Source organism: Saprolegnia diclina (assembly GCF_000281045.1).
Source record: "Saprolegnia diclina VS20 unplaced genomic scaffold supercont1.21, whole genome shotgun sequence".
Lineage (NCBI taxonomy): Eukaryota > Oomycota > Saprolegniomycetes > Saprolegniales > Saprolegniaceae > Saprolegnia > Saprolegnia diclina.
The window spans coordinates 418,963-438,715 of record NW_008246088.1 but is presented as its reverse complement, the minus strand read 5'-3'; the positions used below and the strand labels follow the sequence as shown (position 1 = coordinate 438,715).

At 58.0% G+C, this 19,753-nt stretch overlaps 9 protein-coding genes across 9 annotated transcripts in view; 4 read left to right on the top strand and 5 right to left on the bottom strand.

Annotated features, from left to right (window-relative positions):
• Nucleotides 1–521: 521 nt before the first annotated feature.
• On the top strand, nt 522–1,277 carry SDRG_07396 (hypothetical protein; the record flags this gene model as incomplete). The annotated part of the gene is made up of 1 exon (XM_008613226.1): nt 522–1,277. The coding sequence occupies one exon, from the start codon at nt 522–524 to the stop codon at nt 1,275–1,277; it is 756 nt and encodes a 251-aa protein (XP_008611448.1).
• Nucleotides 1,278–1,285: 8 nt separating this feature from the next.
• SDRG_07395 (hypothetical protein) lies at nt 1,286–2,771 on the bottom strand. The gene is made up of 6 exons (XM_008613225.1): nt 2,125–2,771; nt 2,003–2,083; nt 1,788–1,958; nt 1,545–1,741; nt 1,420–1,494; nt 1,286–1,374 (listed from the first exon to the last, which is right to left on the bottom strand). Exons 1-6 carry the CDS (start codon nt 2,755–2,757, stop codon nt 1,332–1,334), a joined length of 1,200 nt encoding a protein of 399 aa, XP_008611447.1. The 5' UTR covers nt 2,758–2,771; the 3' UTR covers nt 1,286–1,331.
• A 685-nt stretch (nt 2,772–3,456) lies between these two features.
• SDRG_07394 (AGC protein kinase) lies at nt 3,457–4,963 on the top strand. The gene has a single exon (XM_008613224.1). It carries the CDS (start codon nt 3,467–3,469, stop codon nt 4,907–4,909), a length of 1,443 nt encoding a protein of 480 aa, XP_008611446.1. The 5' UTR covers nt 3,457–3,466; the 3' UTR covers nt 4,910–4,963.
• On the bottom strand, nt 4,939–8,221 carry SDRG_07393 (hypothetical protein). The gene is made up of 4 exons (XM_008613223.1): nt 6,565–8,221; nt 6,348–6,519; nt 6,061–6,298; nt 4,939–6,007 (listed from the first exon to the last, which is right to left on the bottom strand). Exons 1-4 carry the CDS (start codon nt 8,207–8,209, stop codon nt 4,970–4,972), a joined length of 3,093 nt encoding a protein of 1,030 aa, XP_008611445.1. The 5' UTR covers nt 8,210–8,221; the 3' UTR covers nt 4,939–4,969.
• Nucleotides 8,222–8,507: 286 nt separating this feature from the next.
• SDRG_07392 (hypothetical protein) lies at nt 8,508–11,467 on the top strand. The gene is made up of 5 exons (XM_008613222.1): nt 8,508–8,784; nt 8,832–9,293; nt 9,343–9,441; nt 9,498–9,631; nt 9,674–11,467. The coding sequence occupies exons 1-5, from the start codon at nt 8,535–8,537 to the stop codon at nt 11,414–11,416; spliced, it is 2,688 nt and encodes an 895-aa protein (XP_008611444.1). The 5' UTR covers nt 8,508–8,534; the 3' UTR covers nt 11,417–11,467.
• A 264-nt stretch (nt 11,468–11,731) lies between these two features.
• On the bottom strand, nt 11,732–14,952 carry SDRG_07391 (hypothetical protein). Its single transcript, XM_008613221.1, has 5 exons — nt 14,549–14,952; nt 14,046–14,504; nt 13,894–13,992; nt 13,715–13,848; nt 11,732–13,665 (listed from the first exon to the last, which is right to left on the bottom strand). Exons 1-5 carry the CDS (start codon nt 14,814–14,816, stop codon nt 11,758–11,760), a joined length of 2,868 nt encoding a protein of 955 aa, XP_008611443.1. The 5' UTR covers nt 14,817–14,952; the 3' UTR covers nt 11,732–11,757.
• A 9-nt stretch (nt 14,953–14,961) lies between these two features.
• On the bottom strand, nt 14,962–16,460 carry SDRG_07390 (hypothetical protein). Its single transcript, XM_008613220.1, has one exon. It carries the CDS (start codon nt 16,444–16,446, stop codon nt 15,046–15,048), a length of 1,401 nt encoding a protein of 466 aa, XP_008611442.1. The 5' UTR covers nt 16,447–16,460; the 3' UTR covers nt 14,962–15,045.
• Nucleotides 16,461–17,050: 590 nt separating this feature from the next.
• Nucleotides 17,051–18,983, bottom strand: SDRG_07389 (hypothetical protein). Its single transcript, XM_008613219.1, has 5 exons — nt 17,824–18,983; nt 17,705–17,773; nt 17,594–17,662; nt 17,385–17,539; nt 17,051–17,339 (listed from the first exon to the last, which is right to left on the bottom strand). Exons 1-5 carry the CDS (start codon nt 18,949–18,951, stop codon nt 17,147–17,149), a joined length of 1,614 nt encoding a protein of 537 aa, XP_008611441.1. The 5' UTR covers nt 18,952–18,983; the 3' UTR covers nt 17,051–17,146.
• A 156-nt stretch (nt 18,984–19,139) lies between these two features.
• SDRG_07388 (hypothetical protein) overlaps nt 19,140–19,753 on the top strand; it is a gene marked incomplete at its 3' end in the record, with an annotated part of 3,732 nt that continues 3,118 nt past the window's right edge. Inside the window, exons 1-2 of the mRNA XM_008613218.1 lie at nt 19,140–19,395; nt 19,438–19,710. Of these exons, the coding sequence (XP_008611440.1) occupies nt 19,170–19,395; nt 19,438–19,710 (499 nt within the window). The 5' untranslated portion in view covers nt 19,140–19,169. The remainder of the gene's footprint in view (nt 19,396–19,437; nt 19,711–19,753) is intronic.

The following is a 19,753-nucleotide window of genomic DNA, read 5'->3' as shown; positions in this document are numbered from 1 at the left end:
TTTGAAAAAATTGAAAACGGTATCGGTCATACTTGGCACAGTGTTAGACGGCTTGGCTATACAAAATGCCAGATTCGGCCATCGTGCGAGTCGTGTGGCGAGAAATAACCCTGTCTGTCCATGTGCCGATGAAATTCGCAAAATAACGTGCTACAATTGGCTACCATTTCCCTTTTTGACCAATAGATGTTGGCGATTGCCGTTGCGGTGTATACGGCCATGGGTCAAAAATGCCACGGCCAAGTGGCACATTTGCCCCTGCACTTGCCCTCTGCCTTGATGCCCAGTAGCACCACCGGGGGCGTGATCTATAATTTAAATTGCGATCCATCGCAAAGTGTCTATTATTTTATACCCAACGGGCTGTGCTTTGGCGATGAGGTGACCGTGTTTACGAGATGCGTTTGTGCTGCCGGCAACAACTCCTTCGAACGTCGCGCCAACGAAGCAAGCGTTATTTCAACGTGTCGAAACGTCGCGCCTCTTCGGCGTGGAGGGATCCAGATCGCATTTTCATCGGCATGGGCAACGCACAGTCGGGCAAGGCGGCCAAAGTGCTGCGACTGCGCCAAGAAGAGATCGACGTGGACGTCGACCACCTCGGCTCATTTGCGTTTGGTCTTGCGCACGACTACGAGGTGCAGCACTACATGCCACCGCAGTTTCCGATCATTCCGCTCTTGACAAAAGACCGCGTCACGACGTGCCAGCGCACGTGGGATCTCATTCAGAGCGCTTCGACCGACAAGATGAAGCAGTACGGCAAGCCCGGCATCGTTCTCTTCTACGACGAGTTCTTTTACCGACTCTTTGAGCGGGACACGACAATGGCGCTCGTCTTCCCCAACACCAAGCAGCGCGGCGAGGTACTCATCAAGGCGCTCACTTTCATTCTCGGCGTCCGCGCCGACGCGCCCGCGGACGTCGAGAACGTCAAGAACTCGTGTCGGTTCCTCGGCCACCGCCACCGGACGTTCATGAAGGTGCGTCCGCACCATTTCGCAACGTACGCCTTGACTATGGTCGAGGTCGTCATGTACTGGCTCGGAGACTTGGCGTCGCACAACGTCGGGCAGGCGTGGTCCAATACGACGGGCTTCATCTTGCGCTACCTCTTGGAGCCATACCTCTTTGAGCGCACGGATCCGTACGAGCTGTACCAAAACACGACGATCGCTGCTGTGCGCGAAATCACAGAGTCCTCGGCCGCGTCGGCGTCCGTCATGGACAACAAGACAGGCCGTGCGTCGTCCATGTCAGGCAGTGGGCACGCGTAGCAACATGTGTTTCCAGCAAATATAACTTTGATGCTATACAGTCTATGTGTTGATCTAACGCAGTTGCCACGTTGCGTAGACGTCGGCGACGTGCACCCTACCAAAAGCCATTAGAAACGTTGGGTACTGATGCTACGAGTACCGCGGCACTCTTGGCGCATGGCCTTGGATGGTTGCAAGGATGTCGTCGAGTGCCAATATCTGACGCGACGCGAAGCTACTCAACACATGAATCCGCATCAGCAATGCTGCAGATAGACGACGTACGTGACACCCGATGCCTCGACATAGTCAAGAAAGGTCGTGTCCGCGCGCCACTGCGACGACGCAACGAGGCCGACTACGTCGACACCGGATGCAAAGGCGTGATTCGCAGCGCCGAGGTGTGCAATCAAAGCTTTTGGCTGGTATGTTTTCCAGCCCAGACCGACGATGTAGCGCTCCGAGCTGCCGGGGCGACTGGTCTACACAACATGTGGTTAACGCCCCAGTGCCGCTTGCAGTTTGTACGATGGGCTTGACGATGGCCAGCTGTGTAAATGTGCGGTACAAGAGGTAGAGCAGCCCGAGCGAGAAAGGCGTCGAGAGCTCGAACGTCTTGCAGACAAAGTGGCCGCCGGTGCGGAGCAGCCGCGTCATTGTGAGTACCTCGCACAGCACGAGGTGGTGCATAATGTGTTCCTACGTATCCTTGGTACAGGTGTGCAACATCGACAAGGCTCCACCTGGTGCACGTGATTTCGGGCTTCTTGAAAGCCGCCATCGGCGACAACAAGATCCAAACCTTGAGGATTCTCATGCAGCGCCTACACGCCAATGTAGCTCAATCGCTATGTAGCCGGTGTACCGTCTCCACAAAACGGTCCATGTTGGCCTCGACATAGAGGTCGCCAGTGCCATCTGCGCCGTACGAGACGTCGAGCCGTGCTTGGGTGGCGTCGTCGAGGCGCCAGTGCAGCGGGTCGTCGTCGGCGTCTGGTCGAATCGAGATGCCATAGCCACGTGCGCTCTCGGTGCAGTACACGAGGTACTCGGAAAAGCCTCCTGGCGCACCACAGAGGTCGGCAAACGATTTGGTGCTCGTGCTCGTCAAGCCGCAACGCGCATTGAGCTCGGCCATCTTGATCGCAGACCGATTGACAAATGTAAACTTGCCGAGGTGCTCGTACGGGTTGGCGCGGCCACGGCACCGGCGATACGTTGCCGGCGAAATCGCTAGGTTCTCAAGGCTGGTTTTGCGCTCGAGCAGCTTCTCCAGCGCCTGGGCGAGCCGCGGCATGAAGGACTCCGTGGTGGCCAAGGATACGTCCAGCACCATGTCGACGGCTGACGCTTCGCTCGACGCCAGATAGTCGATCGTATCTGGCACGTAACTTGGAGCGCGTACTTTGGACGCAGCGCGCTCGCGGGTTGGTGAGCGCTTGCGCTTGCCAAAGCTGGCAAAGCCCATGCACGCGGCCATTGCATCCGCTTCGTCCATCGCTGCCAAAATGCAAACCTCTCGCATTGCATCTTCGGTTTGCAAATATGTATTGTTACAGGTTTCCAGCAACCAGGTGGTCATGACGTGGCAAGCTCTATGGCGAGTAAGCTTGGTTGGGAGGATAGCAGGCGAAGCCTTTGCGTTCTCGATTCGGGCGGCTCTGCTCCTGAACACACTGATGGGAAACTGAATATTAAAAGAAAGCCCGTCGTGCTGCAATGCAGCTAAGGGCCAAACTGCACAAAGGCTTCTTCTACACTGAACGAGTAGGCTTCGCCCGCGATCCTTCTTGGAACAGGTTCAAAACTCGTTCTTGTATGCTTCTAACAGCATCCGCCGAGCTCTTCTCTTCACCTCAGCGATGTCGCAGTACTGCTGCCATAGCGCATAGAAAATGCAGTCGGCGTCCGGCCATCGCGAAAACGGCGCCTGGATCCAGCGGTTTAAATAGGTTGGTGCTGGATCGTGCCAATCATCGGCGAGATGCAGTGGAACCGACCAATCCGCTCCAAGCACGATCACAACGCACCAATCAGCGCGTTCAACGTCCTGGCCGCTATATTTAGAAGGTCGGCGATCAGCACCGGGCTGCGATTCATCCTGCGATTTCTCGGCCACGGCGACGGCAGCACCGACGCCTGCCACCGCCTGCCACCGCCTGCCACCGCCTGCCACCGCACCTCGCCCATCGCTCGCTGTCGGCGCCATGGTTCTCAACGTCTTCCGGAAGGCCGAGGTCGACCTGTCGGACGACTCGAAGGCCTTTATCAACTCGCTGCCATCGACGTTCATCAACCTCTTCCGTAAGAAGCGCAACCTCTTCCCTGTCTGGAGCTCGCACAAGTACTGCGTCATGATCAAGGCCAACTTCCTCGTCTACTACCGCGCAGCCAAGACAGCGGCGACGACGACCGACGACCGGCACTACAAGTTTTTGAACCTCAAGGCCTGCCAGATCAAGCTCGTCGACGACGACAACCTCGGCAACGTCTTCATCATCACGCCCGAGACTGGCCGTGGCAGCGTCACGTTCGCTGCCGATAGCGAGAAGGACCGCGCCAAGTTTGTCACACACGCGCACGGCGTCCAGCGTCTCGTCCCGTCGCCGACCGATTTTGCGACGCTCAAGCTCATTGGGAAAGGCCATTACGGCCGCGTGATCCTGGCACGTGGCCCCAGCGCACAGCTGTATGCGATCAAGGAGATGAAGGCCGGGCAGGTCAAGCCAAAAGTCATTCACACCGAGCGCATGGTCATGGAGTGGGTCGCTGAGCATCCGTATGTGCTTGGGCTCGACTACGCCTTCTCGAGCGGTCGATCGCTATACCTCGTCTCAAAGTTTATGCCGGGCGGCGACCTCTTCCTTCACATGCAAAACCACGGCGGGTCCTTTGCCGAGTCGGTCGTGCGCTTCTACGCCACAGAGCTTGTCCTTGCACTGGAGCATTTGCACACGATGCACATTCTGCACCGCGACATCAAACCCGAGAACGTGCTTCTCGATACGGACGGGCACATCAAGCTTGCCGACATGGGCCTCTCCAAGCGTCTCGAGACCCACCACGCACGCACCAAGACCATGTGCGGCACCGACACATACCTCCCGCCTGAGATGGTGAGCCGGTCGCCGCAAGGCCATGGGCTTCAAGTCGACATGTGGCAACTCGGTTGCCTCTTGTACGAGCTCCGGTCGGGGTACCCGCCGTTCTACTTGCCACAATCCAAGCAGAAACACACGCATCAGCGTATTTTATTCCAGTCGCCCAAGTTTACTGCCGCCATCTCGACGGAATTTCAGGACTTGCTCACAAGCCTCCTCGAGAAGGACCCGACCAAGCGCCTCGGACACATGGCCGGCATCGCCGAGCTCAAGGCGCACCCATGGTTCCACGGAGTCGACTGGGACCGTGTTTTGAAGAAGGAAACGACGCCGCCCATTGTACCCAAGCCCGCCGGCGACGACTTTGTCGGCAACTTTGACCCGCAGTTCACCGAACAGCCGCACGCGCTCGACGAGGCCAACGCCAAGGACGACGCGTTCTTCAACGCAAACAAAGACTTTGCAGGCTTTGACTACGTGCGACCAAGCTTGAAGCCGGCCGCTCTCGAGCCAGCCCTTGACGCCGGCATGGTCACGCTCAAGCTCTAACCACGCTGCTGTAACCTGCTGTACGTTAATCCCACAATCAGCATCACATTTTTTGCAAACTTATGACCGACGCCAATAATGCATGGTCAAGCCGACCACCGTTGCCGCCGTGAGAGCCGTTGCCACGGTGCAAAATGGCGCTGTATCGATCGTTGACGCGTCGTTGTCGATGACTGGCACGAGGCGGGAGGTCGACCACGAAGTGAGCCCGAGCGACATGCGAGCCAGCGACAAGTACACGACGAGGTATGTCTCGGGCGACGGGGAGAGTTCGAGAGCGCGTTTGTAGTAGCGTTCGGCGCGGTTGGTGTCGGCAGCAACGCCTTGGTCGCCGTGCTCGTATAGAAACCCAGCGTTGTACGCCCCGATGCTAAGTCCATCGGAGCTCGCTTGGACGTAGTAGGCCAGTGCTTTTCGGACATCTTTCGCCACGCCGCCCTTGCCGTAGTAGTAGCAATCGCCGAGTCGGAGCGACGCCTCGACTTCGGTGGCTTGGAGGAGATACGGCGCGTGGTCGCCGCCAACAAGACCATACAAGTAGGCGAGGTTCCCCGCTGCAACCGGGTAGCCGAGCTCATGCGCTTCGTGGTAGCGCCAGATGGCGCCTTGCACCTCGCGCCGACGGTAGAGATCAAAGCCAAGGCGGGCACTCTTTCCCCATGGCCCAGCGTCGGTCGTTGCCTGGAGGTAGGGCATCGCCGCTGCAAGACGCCGGTGGTCGTTGCCCGTCGGTCGAACACCGAGGTAAACAGTGCCAAGCTCGTGCACAGCGTCAAAGTGACCAAACGACCGCGCGGCCACCGTGAGGTACTCGAGCGCGCGCGTCGTATTCACATCGGTGCCGAGGCCTTGCAGGTAACAATACCCCGTGTTGAAGAGACTGTCGCCGTCCGACTGCAGCTGCGCCGCCGCTTCAAAGTACGCTAACCCTTGCGTCAGGTTTTGGGTGACGTTGGCCGAGCCGTAAAAGTGAATGTAACCAAGCCCGTTGAGAGCCCGCACGTTGTGGGCGACCGCCGCTTTTTCATAGTACGCGATCGCTGTGACGTTGTTTTGGTCGACGCCTTCGCCCTTGAGGAGCATGCCGCCCGCCGCCGACTAGATACACGTCAGACACAGGTCGTTGGTTCCATGATTCGATCACTGGTTACCATGGCGACGACATGACCGGCGTCGGCAGCGCGCCGAAAGTAACTAAATGCGCGGGCGTGGTCGCGGACGCAGCCGCGGGCCCCCCAGTAGTAGAGATCGCCCATCGCCGTCATTGCTTCCAGGTCGCCTTCGACGTCGGCGCGCATTTTTTGATATTGGATCCAAGCGTCGTCGTCACCTGCTTGGCCCAGCGTCACATCGACGTCGTCGGCGTGGAAGAGCGAGTTCATTTCATGCCTACACCCCACAGGTTGAGCTCAGAATCCAAAAGAGCGTCGAAACCTACAGTGGTTCGTGGCCACGACGATGGTATTGCCGATGCGCCTCGGCCCCCGCCCAGCTGTAGTAGTGTGCCGCCGTCTCGGCATCCGTTGCTTGTTGGTACTTGCGCGCCAAGATCGCCATGGCCGTGTAGTCCCCCGCCATGGCAGCCACATGATACAGCAAGAGAGCATCCTCTAGCGATTGGTGTTCGATTGCACAATGGACGATAAACGAAGTACCTGGGTGTGACGTCGAGGCAACGAGTCCCAAATACCGCGCGGCCCGCCAGTCGCCGCGCTGCAAGGCCGACGTGAAGAGCTCGACGGCGGTTTCCCTGTCTTGTGCAGCTGCGACATACTCTGCACCATCGTAGCGTTGACCGAAAAGGTACGACGAGCCAGATTCGAGAAGGGCATTCATGTCGGACGCATCGATCGAGGCTCCCACGAGCTCGGTGCCCGTCATCGCTGAGGTCGTAGAGTCAGCGATCAGCTGCCCAAGCTGCGCCGGGCGGCCACGCCCAAAGTACATCGCTTGCTCGGACGAAAAGAGCCGTCCGATGTCCATCGCAGACATGGCGTCGTCGTAGAGGCGGACGTCACTGACAAAGCCTTGGATGCCGCGGACCCAAGGGCATCCGCCGACGTACACGTTGCCGGCATTCGGAAGCAGTGTCGCGTTATTACCGCGTATGCTTGCGTCGACGCGGCCGTTGATTGTGAGGGTCACGTCAAAGCTGTCGGCGCTGTGGTTGGCCAACGCGACGCCAAGAAGCGTCCACCGGCTGAGTGGCAGCGCCGATGCGCTCGAGACGGACGCAAACATGTCGTCGCGCGAGCTCACGCTGAGCATGAGCGTCTGGTCGTGCGGATTGAGCCACATGGACGGCGTCCGGTGGTCGTCATTGCCCGAGCCCTTGTACAGCAGCGTTTGGTGCACCTCAGTGGCTCTTTTGGTCAAGTACACCCACATCAGAATCGACCAGGAGCCAGTACTAGAGGTCACAGTCGACGTGTGCGGGATCGTCGCCGAGTGGTCCCCGTCGAGCGCGAGGATGCCGGGAATGACATACGACGGTGAGCGAACTGTCGCCGCCGCGTCGAGGACGAGAGTGTGCAGAACTTTGTCTGTCGCACAATGCGCGTCGTCATCAATTGAGACGACGTAGGACGCGTGCGGGAGCAATGAGTGGTCGCCAAGCCGCAGTACAAGGCGGTAGTCGCCGGAAACGCCCACACGAAAGGTCACGGGCACACTGCTATACGTCCACGCTTCCAGCGCGTTGTACTCGGTGGGAAAGGCTTTGACGCTGGGAGAGCGCTGGATATCGCGGATATAGACGTCGTCGACTGGCGCGACGAGAATCTCGATGCGTAGCAGCCGCGGCGTGACCCAGGTCCCCGCGACGGTGGAGCCAAAGTCATTTGGGAAGTCCAAGATCGCTTCGAGATCGGCCTTGGTCGCCACCGGCGGCTCGTTCGTGTCGTCGGAAAACGCAAGTTCGAGCTCGTCGCCGACTTGTAGCGCTCCGTCGGGTCGGTTGGGGACAACGAGTGTCGTCACGTCGGGTTGGCACATGGCCGGGTCGACCTCGCAGCGAAGCCCTCGCGGACTGCGCTTTAAGTCATTATCGCTGGTTCGCACAGCATGCAGCTCGACGTCCGAGCCACGAATGAGTTCATCGGTCGCCGCGTGCACAAGCCCTATGAAGGCCGTCTCGGTGGGCTCGTACATAGCCTCAATTGTCCAGGACGCCTGGACTTGAAGGCGATCGTAGGCGCAGAGGCCGTTGAGCGCTGAGATGTTCCACTCGACCAGAGACACAACCGCAGTACTGCGGCTGTAGGCGGTGCCAACGACTATCGCGATACCGAGCGCTCGCATGCTCGCCTGTCGACGTTCGAAAAAATGGCTCGCTTCGCTGGATTGGCAACGTGTCTCAGAAAGGCCTGCACCAATCACCTTGTTTCACACAGTCTTTTACACATTTCACACACGTGTGTTTGGAAACTAAAGCCAAGCCGACGAGCTCAGGGCGATATTCAACTATGGCGTTGACAGAGCATTAACGCGAACGAAGCTCGAAGTGCTCGCGGTGCGAGGCGCGATGTCTTATTCGGAGGGCAGTCATTGCGCTAAACTCGTAGTATAAGAAGGCTCAACCGCCGAGCGTTTTGGTGAGCGACGTAAATAGCGCGGGAAAGGACGCATGGCCGAGTCTTGCGACGACCCGACCGGCGTCTGCCTCCGCAAGTGCGCCCACGTCAACTGGACGTCGATTTGCGCGCTCGGCTTTAGCAACAACTGGGCGTGCTGCGACCTCAACATCCTGAACGCGGTGCTGCCCACGACCCTCTGGACCATCTTTCTCGGGATTAGCCTCTGGTTTGGCTGGTTCACGGGCATCGTACGCGAGCTAAGAACGAGCGTCGACGACCTTCACGACATCAATACTCAAGGTACGCCGACACCACTGAGTTTTTTATTGGTTACGATGTGTTCCTAGCACTCGGTGTCGTCGTGGCGCGTCAAACACAGAGCGTCCTTGGTCGCGAGATTGGCGACCCGCGCCGGGTGCTCATGCTGCTCGCGATGGGCACAGAGCTTGTCGGTTTTAGCTACCTTCCCGTGCAGCTCCTCTTGTACGAGTATACCAATGGTACGTTCACGGCGCAGTCGTCGGCGGGTTTTCAGTGGCTAAAGTTCTGTCTCCTGACACTGCTGTTGTGGTTACTGCTCTTGCCGCGGCGCGTCACAAGGCGCATCGACGGTCTCTTGACAAAAGTGGTCGCGCCGCTGCTTTTTGATACGTGCAGCCTGTTTTACATGTATACCATCATCGACATTGGAGCGTGCTCCAACGGTATGGACACGTGGGTACTACCGGACGGCACAACGTGCGGCAGCGAAAGTCGATATGGCGTGTTTGCCGCGCTTGGCACCGCCTCTTTTGTGCTCTTTTACTGGCGTATGGATGCATACCAGCTCTGCATATGGATCCTATGGAGTGTGCGTAGACTCGCTGCAGTACAAGCTACGCCTCAACGACCAAGTGTTCGCGGTTCGATTTCGATACCAGACGTCGTTTGGGTCCCTCATGGCGTACACGCGGACAGGTAAAACCATACATCTCCACCTTTTGTCGTTGATAAAATGGTGCCACTTCAACTAGCGTGCTGCCTCGGCTTTTTCACGGTCCAGCGCCTCCTCTTGTACTTCAACAAGATCCACGTCTTCCTCGCGTTCAGCATCTTCAATATGGTGCTCTTCTCGCTTCTCTTGCGCTACAACTACGTCAACCAGCCGGTACGTGCACCTCGTAGCAACAGACATGCAAACTACGTCTAGTGCCTCGGCGTCGGGCTCTTCCCAAACAACTTGCGGTCACTTTCGTTTGCGACCTCCGTGTACACGTCGACGATCCTCTTTGGAATTTCGTGTGCACTTCAAGCGAGCGGCGCGGAGAGCATGTCGCTTGTGCAGCAATACGTTTTACAGGCCGCCGCCGTGGCCTACCTTCCATTTGCAGCGGCTACGTGGGCCTTCAACTCGCGCCGCGCCCGTTTGTACCATGTTCCCAACCTAAGCTTGAAGGCGTCACTGGTCCACTCGACACCACGTGTCCGCGCAATCGCGGCCGTGAGCATCGCGCTCGAAGATCAGTCTCGCTGGTCCACCAGCGACATTCTCGACCTCTTGACGCTTCTCGACGAAAACTTGAAGGCATCGCCGGCCTTGGAAGAAGGACTCGTGCTCGCGTACACGTGCCAGGCGCTATGGAATCTGTACTTTAAGTACGTCTCGATCGACACACCGTTCCGAGAGCCAGGCACGGACCCAACGTTGTCCCTTGGTCTCTGGGCCAACCAGCGCCTCTCCACAAGCAATTATTTTGGGCCGACCAACTTTCACAGCCGCACTAGATCGCACGGGTCCGCACTCCTCGCGCTCGTTCAGCGCAACGTCGCCATTGGTGCGCACACCATGACACAGCACATGGACGACCTCTCGTCGTCACCGCATATTGCATCGATTCTTCCCAACTGCATTCACGCACTCGTGCTTCTCAGCCGTATGTCGGCGTCTCCCACGCGCCTTATCGCTGCCAAAGTGCTGCAAGAGATGTACGTGGCGCGCATCCTTCGACTCTCGCAGCCGACGATGCTGTATGTCTGCTGCTCGATCTGCGCCAGCTCAAGTCCGAGTCAGTCGAGCGCTGCCGCTGCGACACTCCGTCAACTCTTTGTCTCGCATTTTGAGGACTCCGAGTTGATGACAGTGCATTTCACCGACTACTGGAACCTCCTCCACTTGTCCCAGTACCTCTTGCGGGCGAGTCGCGACCCGAGCGAAGTGGGCCGGGCCGAGGGTGTCGCCGGTGTCGTTCTGAGCGTCGTCCAGATGGTCGAGAGCCATGCTGCCGCTTGTAATCCAGCAAATGCGCTCTCGGAAGCGTTTGTCGCCAACATCCTCGCCACCCAAGCACAGATCACAACGTCGTACAAGCTGTTAACGCTGCTCGATGACATTTGTCTCTCGACGCACTGGGCGTTCCAAGTTTACTTGGACGAACTGCATCGCGCGACGCAAGACATGACGATGCGCAAGAGCAAGCGCCAAGGCACGCTGAGCCGGGCGCGACTCTTCTCCCAAGCGAGATCCATGACGGCCATTGCGCCCACGCTCGCACCGCCGCGCCATGCCGAGCTCTCGGTGCAAAAGGTCACGTCGTTCTTGCTCCAGTCGAAACAAGCCAACTTGATCGAGCCCGACGTTGTCGCCGCCATCAAGAAACGAAAACGAGATGAAGCCATGCTGATAGTGCAAGTCACCATGATCATGAACGAAGGCTGCCAGGATCATTTGGGCGTGCGAGAGCTGCGCCCAAACACCCTCGCCGTCCTCAAAACCGTTGTCCGTCATTTGCAAGACCAGCCCATGCTTCGGACACACATCAAGCACCGGCTCAAGCCCGCCGAAGTCGACTATTTTGGCCATCTCGAGCTGCTTCTATCGACAAAGCACAGCTCGGGACTGCGCGCTGCCATGCTATCGGCGGGAAAAATCATGCCCTCCAAAGCTGCACGCTAACCCAAGAATCGTGCTACCGTATGGTGCTTGAACTTGCCAAACGTACTATGAGTTCAATGTCTTGTTAGTCGTCGCGCAGGTGGAGAGCTTTAGACGGAGGCAGTCATTGTCATTTGTTCCGTCGTGTATCTGGCTCGACGCTGGCTCGGACTTGTACACTTTTTATATGTAGCTTCCTGTCAGTATCTCGTGTTGGTGCATGCAACCCCCTCCCTATCTTACGAGGCAGTGTTGCACGCAAGCTCGGTGGACGCTACTCTCAGTCTCCAAGTTAACACTACCTCTCGCGAGAAGGTCACCTCAAGACAGCGAGAACGTCGATACTATGCTCTTTGAGGCACTTACTCCATATCTGCAAGTTCAACGGCTGTTGTGACCGCTTGTGACACGGGCCGCTTCGTCCGCAAGGAGAACTCGGTCCACTGTGACTGTCCTGGCGTCGCGCGGTCGACGCGCGAGCTCACGTCGGTCGTGCGCTCTGGCTGGAAAAACTGCCACCGCTGTCGCCGTGCCATCTCGCCGCAAAGCCTCCGAATGTAGTCGTAGTCGAGATACGTAATGTGGTCTCGGAGGTAGTCGAGGTACACGGGGTACCGCTGCAGCACCGAGAAGACGCGGCGCGCGGTCCGGTGGCGACAAATAACCTTCAGTGGTGTCGACGCCATCCGGCCCGCTTCAAGTAAATAGCGAATGTCCGCCAAGATTGTCGAAGCAATCTGCTTGCGCTCAATAATCGCTTCATACTGCTCGGCCGAGACCGGCGCCCGGAACCGACCCAAGGGTGCGAACGAGTCTTGTCTGCTGCTCCCAAAGCGTCGTAGGAGCGAGCTGCCACGCCGTCGCTGTTGCCAGCCCGAATGCATGATGCCGAGCGACGTCAGGGGAACGACTGACGTCGCGCCGCGGGTAAGCGCCACCGACGACCGCTTTGGTTTGACCACAACACGGGAAACTTGCTGCCGGCCGACCTGCCGCATGTAAGCAGCGTAGATTGCATGTAGCCCGGCACAGTGCTTGTCAATCAATAGGTGCATCGAGTACAGGTTGCACTCGGTCTGGGCAACCATGAGATTTTCCACGTACTCGGCGCAGAGGTAGTTGGGCGGCTCAATCTTGAGCGGTGATATAGCGTCAATGAGCTCGATCAAAAAATGCAGTAGCCGCACCGAAAGGTTGTCGTTGCGCGCGTGGTGGCGTCGCACAAACTCTGACATGTGCATCAGATGCAACGTGGTCGCGAGGCGCACCACGTCGGATGGCATCGCGTGCAGCTGGTCTTGAAACAAACTTAGAATCGTGAGCACCGCCGACTTGGCGAGTGTTTCTTGCTCGCTGCCGCAGAGAATGCACATCATGGCAATCATGGTGCTTTTCGTCAGTCGGACGCACTCGCAGGTGTACATTTCATGCAGCAGCTTGGCGCAGAGCTGGCGCGCGACCGGCGAGTGGCAGCGCAAAAGATGGGCACACATGTGCACGGTCTTCTCGAAACAGCGTTGTATGAGTGGCGATGCGAGTAGCTTTTGGTTGCGCGTCGTCCAGCCAATGTCGGACGCGCGCTGGACGAGCTGGACGAGTCGGCGGCCTTGCGTTTGTGGCTTGAACGACTCGAGGCGCGCGCGAAGGTGATCGGTGCCCGTGAGAAGCCAGCCCCGCTCCGACTGCCACAGACGTGACGCGAGCGACGAGACTTGTGCGCCGTGTAGCCGCGGCAGAATGCGAGGCGCGGCCACCGTTTTCCACTTCCCAAACGGAAGGCAAAACTCGGGCTCGTCGAGCTCAAACACGCACTGGCGCATGTGAAAGTACTTGAACCAAAGGTGCCACAACGCTTGGCACGTGTATGCACCAACCATAAAGCGCTCTGCAGACGAGTCTCGCTGCAAGTTGGCCTCGAGCTGCTCGACAATCAGCTCGATTTCGTGCATATTGGCGAACGGTTCGAGGGTGACGCAGACGGCGGCAATCGCGCGGACGCGGGGCGTCGGGTGCTCGAGCGACTCGAGAAGGCTGAGGTTGGGCACTTGAAACAGCGTGGCGCGTCGGTGGTTGAACCGCCACACGTAGAGGGCAAACACCGGGTACACGACGGCGAGCGCCAAAATCACATACAAATCCGAGGGCGACGCTGTCATTTTGCCTTGGGCCTTGACAATGACGCCGAAAAGAAAGGCGGCAAAGGACGTGTAGCACGAAGTCGCAAACGAAAGTGTCCGGAGGTTGTTGGGGAAGCGCCCGACGCCGAGGCACTAGCATGCATACTAGTGTCGCTCTATAACATTGGGGTAATGTACGTACCGGTTGCATGCGATAGTTGTAGCGCAAGAGCATCGCAAAGAGACCACCGTTGAGAAGGCTCAATGCGATTGTGACGTGGGCCGGGGATGAGTAGAGCACAAGTTTTTGCATCGTGTAAAACCCGAGGCAGCATGCTAGGTGATCATGTGAATAAGAAATGATGTAACGCATTGCTATACCAGTGCGCGTAAACGTCATGAGCGAATTGAACGACGTCTGGAAGCGAAATCGGACCGCAAACACTTGGTCCGAGAGTTTCAACTTGTACTGCAGCGTCCCTAGGTATGTATGCATTATTGTCCGTCATCCAAAAAGATGTCACATGCCGTACCCCAATAGTACACGACAAAGACGAGCAGCGCCATGAGAAAGAAGACCCAATAATGCTGCGGGTGGCCGCAGCTGCCGCCGAGCCACGTCGCTTGGTCCATGCCATTGGCGCAGCCACCGACGTCGACGATCGAGTATAGGTACGTCATAAAGCACGAATCGAAGAGGAATGGAGCGAGCACTTGGTGGCGAATCGTCTCGACGCGGGGACCGAGCACTGGCGCGCCCATGTAAAAGATCAAAAACGTGGTCAAGAGCACGAATTTGCCGAGCTGTATCGAGCTTGGAAACTGGGCGGTGTAGTTGCCCCCGCTGTACAACGTGAACAGCAGCTGGTACGGAATGAAGCTAAAGCCGGGCAGCTCGGTCCACATAGCAAGGAGCATGAGGAGCCGCCGCGGATCGCTCACTTGCTTGCCCATGACGATTTGTTTTTGGCGCGCAATCACGACGCCCAAGGCTACTCTAGTCATCGCCCTCGACTCTACAGTCAAAACCACGTACCTTGGGTTTGGATGTGATGGAGTTCGTCGACTGTCGACTTGAAGTCGACAAAGATATCCGAGTACCAGCAAAAGACGGCCGTGAGACAGCCATAGAGTGGCCAGAGCGAAAGGCACGGAAGGTAGTTGAAGAAATCAAAGCCGCAGCACGGCCAGTTGGCGCTGTAGTTCATCGCACACACGGTCGGCCAGTCGACGGTCGCGGCCACCGCCGACGTGCACAGTGCGTTCCACGGCACCGTTTGATTCGTTGTCGGGTCGATGTACATGCTACTGCTTGGCACTACGAGCCCGCACTGGGGGACGGAAAGGCGGCTGCGAAACCGAGCAACCTCGCTGGAAATAGATTGTCCGATGACCAGCAACGGCGGAGCGACGTTTCAACGCTCGCATATTGTGATACAATATCCCGCATGAGTCGCAAGCAATTTAGCGGTGATGACCGACATCGACAACAACGCACGAGGAGCGAGCACCAATGCACACGTCAGTCTTCTATTAGTAGGTCACCTTGCGCCACGCCAGCGTCGCCGCCGTGAGAACGGGCACACCAATAAGCAGCGCCGATGCCGTCCGCGTCGAGAGCCACGAAGCGGTGGTCAAAGGCGCCGCCTTGTTCACTTTGGTCCACGGGGCCGGCGACCCGAGCTGCGCAGCGACGTCGAGGGCCGAGCACACGGCGCTTTCTTGCAGAGGGACTTGAAAGTGGGCGTACGGCCCGACAAACCAAATGCCGTCGCGGCCCTGCTGCGTCTTGAGCGTCTCCAACAGCGCAAACGACTGCTTGGTGAAGACGGGGCGAATGAAACCCATTTGACGCAGCACCAGCGCCGGGTTGATCTCGACAATGGCATTCCACGTCTGAAAGATGTTTTCGAGCTCCTTGATTTCCGGCGTCCAGCGCGTCGGCCAGAGCGTCATCATGGCGTCCATGCCCGTCCGCGTCTCGGTCGAAGACGACCGCGGGAGCACAAAGTTGAAGAACGACCAATCGCTGCGCGTCGACGGCATCACCACCGGGTCCTTGTGGACCACAGTCGTCGTATAGTCGTGCGGAATGGCCGAGAGCGTCTCGCGAACATCGGTGTCAATGTCCTTGAGGAACGAAAGCGCCGTGTTGGCCTGGGACGCAACGATGACGTGATCAAAGGTCGCTGTCTCCTCCACATGGCTGCCGTGCGCTTGGTACGTCACGGTCGCGGGACCGTCCGCCGTCGCCTTGTAGACGCCCGTGATCTTGGTGCTTAGGTGCACGGCCGATGCGCGGCTAGAGAGGAGACGCGCGACGTTGACCGACCCGTTGACGGTCACGCGCTGGTTCATCGACGACGACTTGCTAAAGTAATCGTGGACAATCGTGATCGGGTAGGCAAGGCACGCCTCGTACGAGCACGTGAGCATCATCGAGAGAAACGGGAGGAGGATGCCGTCGATGAATTCGGTCGAGTAGTGCTGCGCCTTGAGGTACTCGTCGACGCTCATCGAGGGTGGCGTCGATTCGGGTGACTGGCGGAAAAAGTGCAATGCATCGAGCAGCGCGCGCAGCGAGTACTGCTTGTAAATGTGCACCATGTGCCGCAGCGATGGGAGGCGGTACCCGAGCAGCGTGTACGAGCTGCTGCGGTAGAACGGGCGCTGACCGAGCTCGAGAAAGACCATATCGCACGGCAATTCACGCGTCTCGACGTCGATTTCCTTGTAGAGCGCGGCGAGGTTGACGTAAAAGCCGGTCGAGTAGGACCGGATCGGGCTGTCGAGGTGCACGTCGCCAAAGTGCATCGTGTGCGAGCACATGCCAAGACGCTCTTCCGACTCGAAGACGGTCACGTCATGGTCGGCGCCGAGGAGGTACGCGGCTGAGAGGCCCGAGATGCCACTGCCAATGACCGCAATCTTCATCGCCACGTGGGAAATTCGCAAATCGGCTATGGCGCGATTTGCGCTTCGAACTTCGCGTCACAGTGTATTTTTGCAACCAAACTCGTGTCGCCAGCATACAAATATCAAGTCGATGTGAACGGCAATCTCATGGGACAGTCGGCTTCGAAGTTTGGTTTTCGGGACTTCGGGTGCCATCACCACCAACTCGACCAGGCGTCGACTCGACACTTCGTAGGTGCCACGGTGGGATATCCTGTCCATTTCTGTCATGCAAATAGCGAATGAATGAGAGTGCCTTGCCGCCGGAGATGCTCTACATGTATTCGCTCGATGGCTATTATACTGAAGAAAATCAGCTCGATGAGCATGGACGGGTCTCATGGGCGGTCACGTTTGCATGGCTTCACGCAACTAGGAGACGCGCCATCTTTGTTCGAGCGGATGGCATGTTAGCAATGCTGCTAGGTAATGTGCTTCTCAACATTGCAAATAGCAATAGGGATTCTCGAAAACCTACTCCACTGGGCATTGTGCTTCTGGTACTAGTAGTGTATCCTGGCTTCGCTGCAGCAACGAAGTCTGCCTGGCCGCCTAGTAGTATACAAGAAGTGTGCGAGAGAATCCCAAAAGTACAGTATTGGACGGCCGCAATACATTGTGTGAACGGTAGTATGCGGTCACCCACAATGATATTTCACCTCAGCAAGATCCAAAACTACTAGCTGGTCGACAGCGCGTCCATGGCATCCACCAGCATCGACTCTGTTGCAGCTTCTGCTGCGTCGCGTCGGTGCTGCAAAGATGCGACGGACTTCTGGACGCTTGTCCACATGTCATTGGCGCCATCGACCGAGTAGATGCCGACGCAGCTGACACGAATGGTCTTGAGGACTGCCTTGCCCAGCTTGCGCCTAATTGTTTCACTGGTTTGTGGTTATCAAGTATCGGTTGCGTACTTGGAGAGGGCAAAGACGACCGGAATTTTGTTGGCGCGGGCCAAATCGATGAGCTCGACAATCTTGTCGTCGAGGCCGCCGTCCGCCGCGCACTCATCCACGTCGTACGCCACAAGCAAGCACATGACCTTGAGGCTCTTCAGTCCTCGCTTGACCTGACGACATGACCACGCCATGAGTCTCCCTCCCAAAAGACTCATCTGTACTACCTCGCGGAGCCCGAACACGAGGCGGCGCGTTTTCTTGGCCTTGAGAGGGTTTGTCAGCCGGGCACGCTCCTATCAAAATCATTTTTATAGTTGGTGCGTGGAGACAGTCACCTGCAACTGCATGAGACGCCCCAGGAGCGCCGTCACGCCGACTTGCAGCTCGCCGCACTCATCGATCTCCTACGCAGACGCATGGATTCAACATGCAGTGTATCGACCACGAACGGCACCTGGTCGACATACGCGCGGATCGCACTGGCATTTCGAAGCTTTCGAACCGGCGGCACGTCGACTGTCAGAGGCGAGCGAGTAGCGGGTGCGACCTGGCCGCCGGCCCACTCGACGCGAATCGGAGTGCCACCGTACGGCTTGGTGTCGTACTGCTGCGTGACCGCCATGGCCGCCGACGGCGATGCGTACTGAAGACGACACACGCCCGTGTTTCGGTCAATCTCGATGGCTTGCACTGGATGCAGCTTTGAAAATTCGGCATGTGCTTCGTCTCGGACTTCGTCAAACTCGTCGTCGTCCGCGAGGTCGGCAGGCTCCAAGTACTTGGCGACCGTGACCCACGACATGGCGTCCGTCGTTGCCGGTGTCGCGTACAGACAGAGTAGCTGACGTCCGCCAAATGTTGCCGTGTGCAAAGCAGCCACTGCAGCGTCGGCGCTGGCCGAATCGTTGTACGTGACGGTCACGGTGCCGGTCGACCGGTCAATGTCGATGGCTGCGACCGCACCATGCCGCTCCAGCTGCACACGCACGTCTGCCAACGTATCTTCGTACTCGTCGTCGTCTTCGATTTCGTCCACCGAGACCAAGTGATCGATGGTCACAGACCGCGCCGCTTCAGGGTTACCGTCGCCCGTTGGCAGCGCAGAAGATTCGCCGGCCTTGGCGCGGTGGTACGCTTCCCATTTGGCCGCGCGGTCGCGTAGAATCTTCTTCTTGAGCGTCGATTTCTTCTTCTTCTTGGTGCCGACGGGACGCGCCGCGTCGGTCGTCGTCGGGTCCTGATGCGTCGCACTGCCTGGAACAAACGTTTTTGCAGTGGCGCGCATAGCGGCCGACTTGGCCTCGGCAGCAGGAGTTGGTGGCAGCGTCTTTGCCCTGGCCTTCCTTGCAGGCTTGGCCACAAAGTCGAGGAGGCTGACCTGGCCGTTGGTGGGTCGTTTGGGCGGCTGCCGCGGCGGCTTGGACTTGGTCGCTGATTGTGGCGCCAATGGCATGGTCTTTGACGGCGCTGGTGGCAGCGCAAGAGACCGAGCGTCTGCAGCCGTCTCCCATCGGCGCGCTGTCGGTGGCGCGTCGGGCAGCGTGCCAGGTCGCCGCTGGATCTGCAGCATGCCAGGTTGCATCGTCGTTTGTCCGGATAGGAATTTGGTATCCGAATGATTTACCGTGAATGCAAGCCAATTCCTGAAATTGGCAAAGAATATCGTGGATGTTCTACTTTAACTAGCGGCGTAGGTAAAGTAGAACATCCACGATATTCTTTGACATTTGCAGCCGACAAGATTGCTATCATTATAAATAGATAATCATTCCTGCGTGCGCCTTTCATGCAAGCGCCAAGATGGCACATGTCGCCGCCTGCCCAAACTCTTTAGTAAACACGAACGAGTGCGTCGAACTACGAACTGCGCTCTGGTCGTGCTGCGGTCTCGGAGGCTACCACCACATTGCGCCGGCCGCCTTGTGGCTCGTCTTTCTAAGTCTCACGGTGTGTGCGCAGTACGAATTCAACCTCTTCCACGACCTCGACAGCACCGCCGACGAGCTCCACGATATTCAGACCCAAGGTATACACTGTCTCGTCTTGCGTCGAATACAACCTGCCGTAGCGCTCGGCGTCGTCGTCGCGCGTCGGAAGCGCGTCATCTTTGGCAAGATGTACCGCGACCCGCGACGGCTGCTCATGCTCGGGGCCATGTGGAGTGAACTCTTTGGCTTTAGCTACATGCCCGGCCAGCTCATCATCTACCAGCTCACGCAGTCGGACGTGTCGGGTCTCGTGTCGGGTCCAGTCCAGTTTGGCTTTTTTGCTGTCTTTTCCAGCTTGCTCTACCTCCTCGAGGGACCGCTGGGCGCGCGATGGCTGCGCAAGTGCCACCTCAGTCGACCGAAACTCGGCGGCCCGATCCTCTACGACATGTTCTT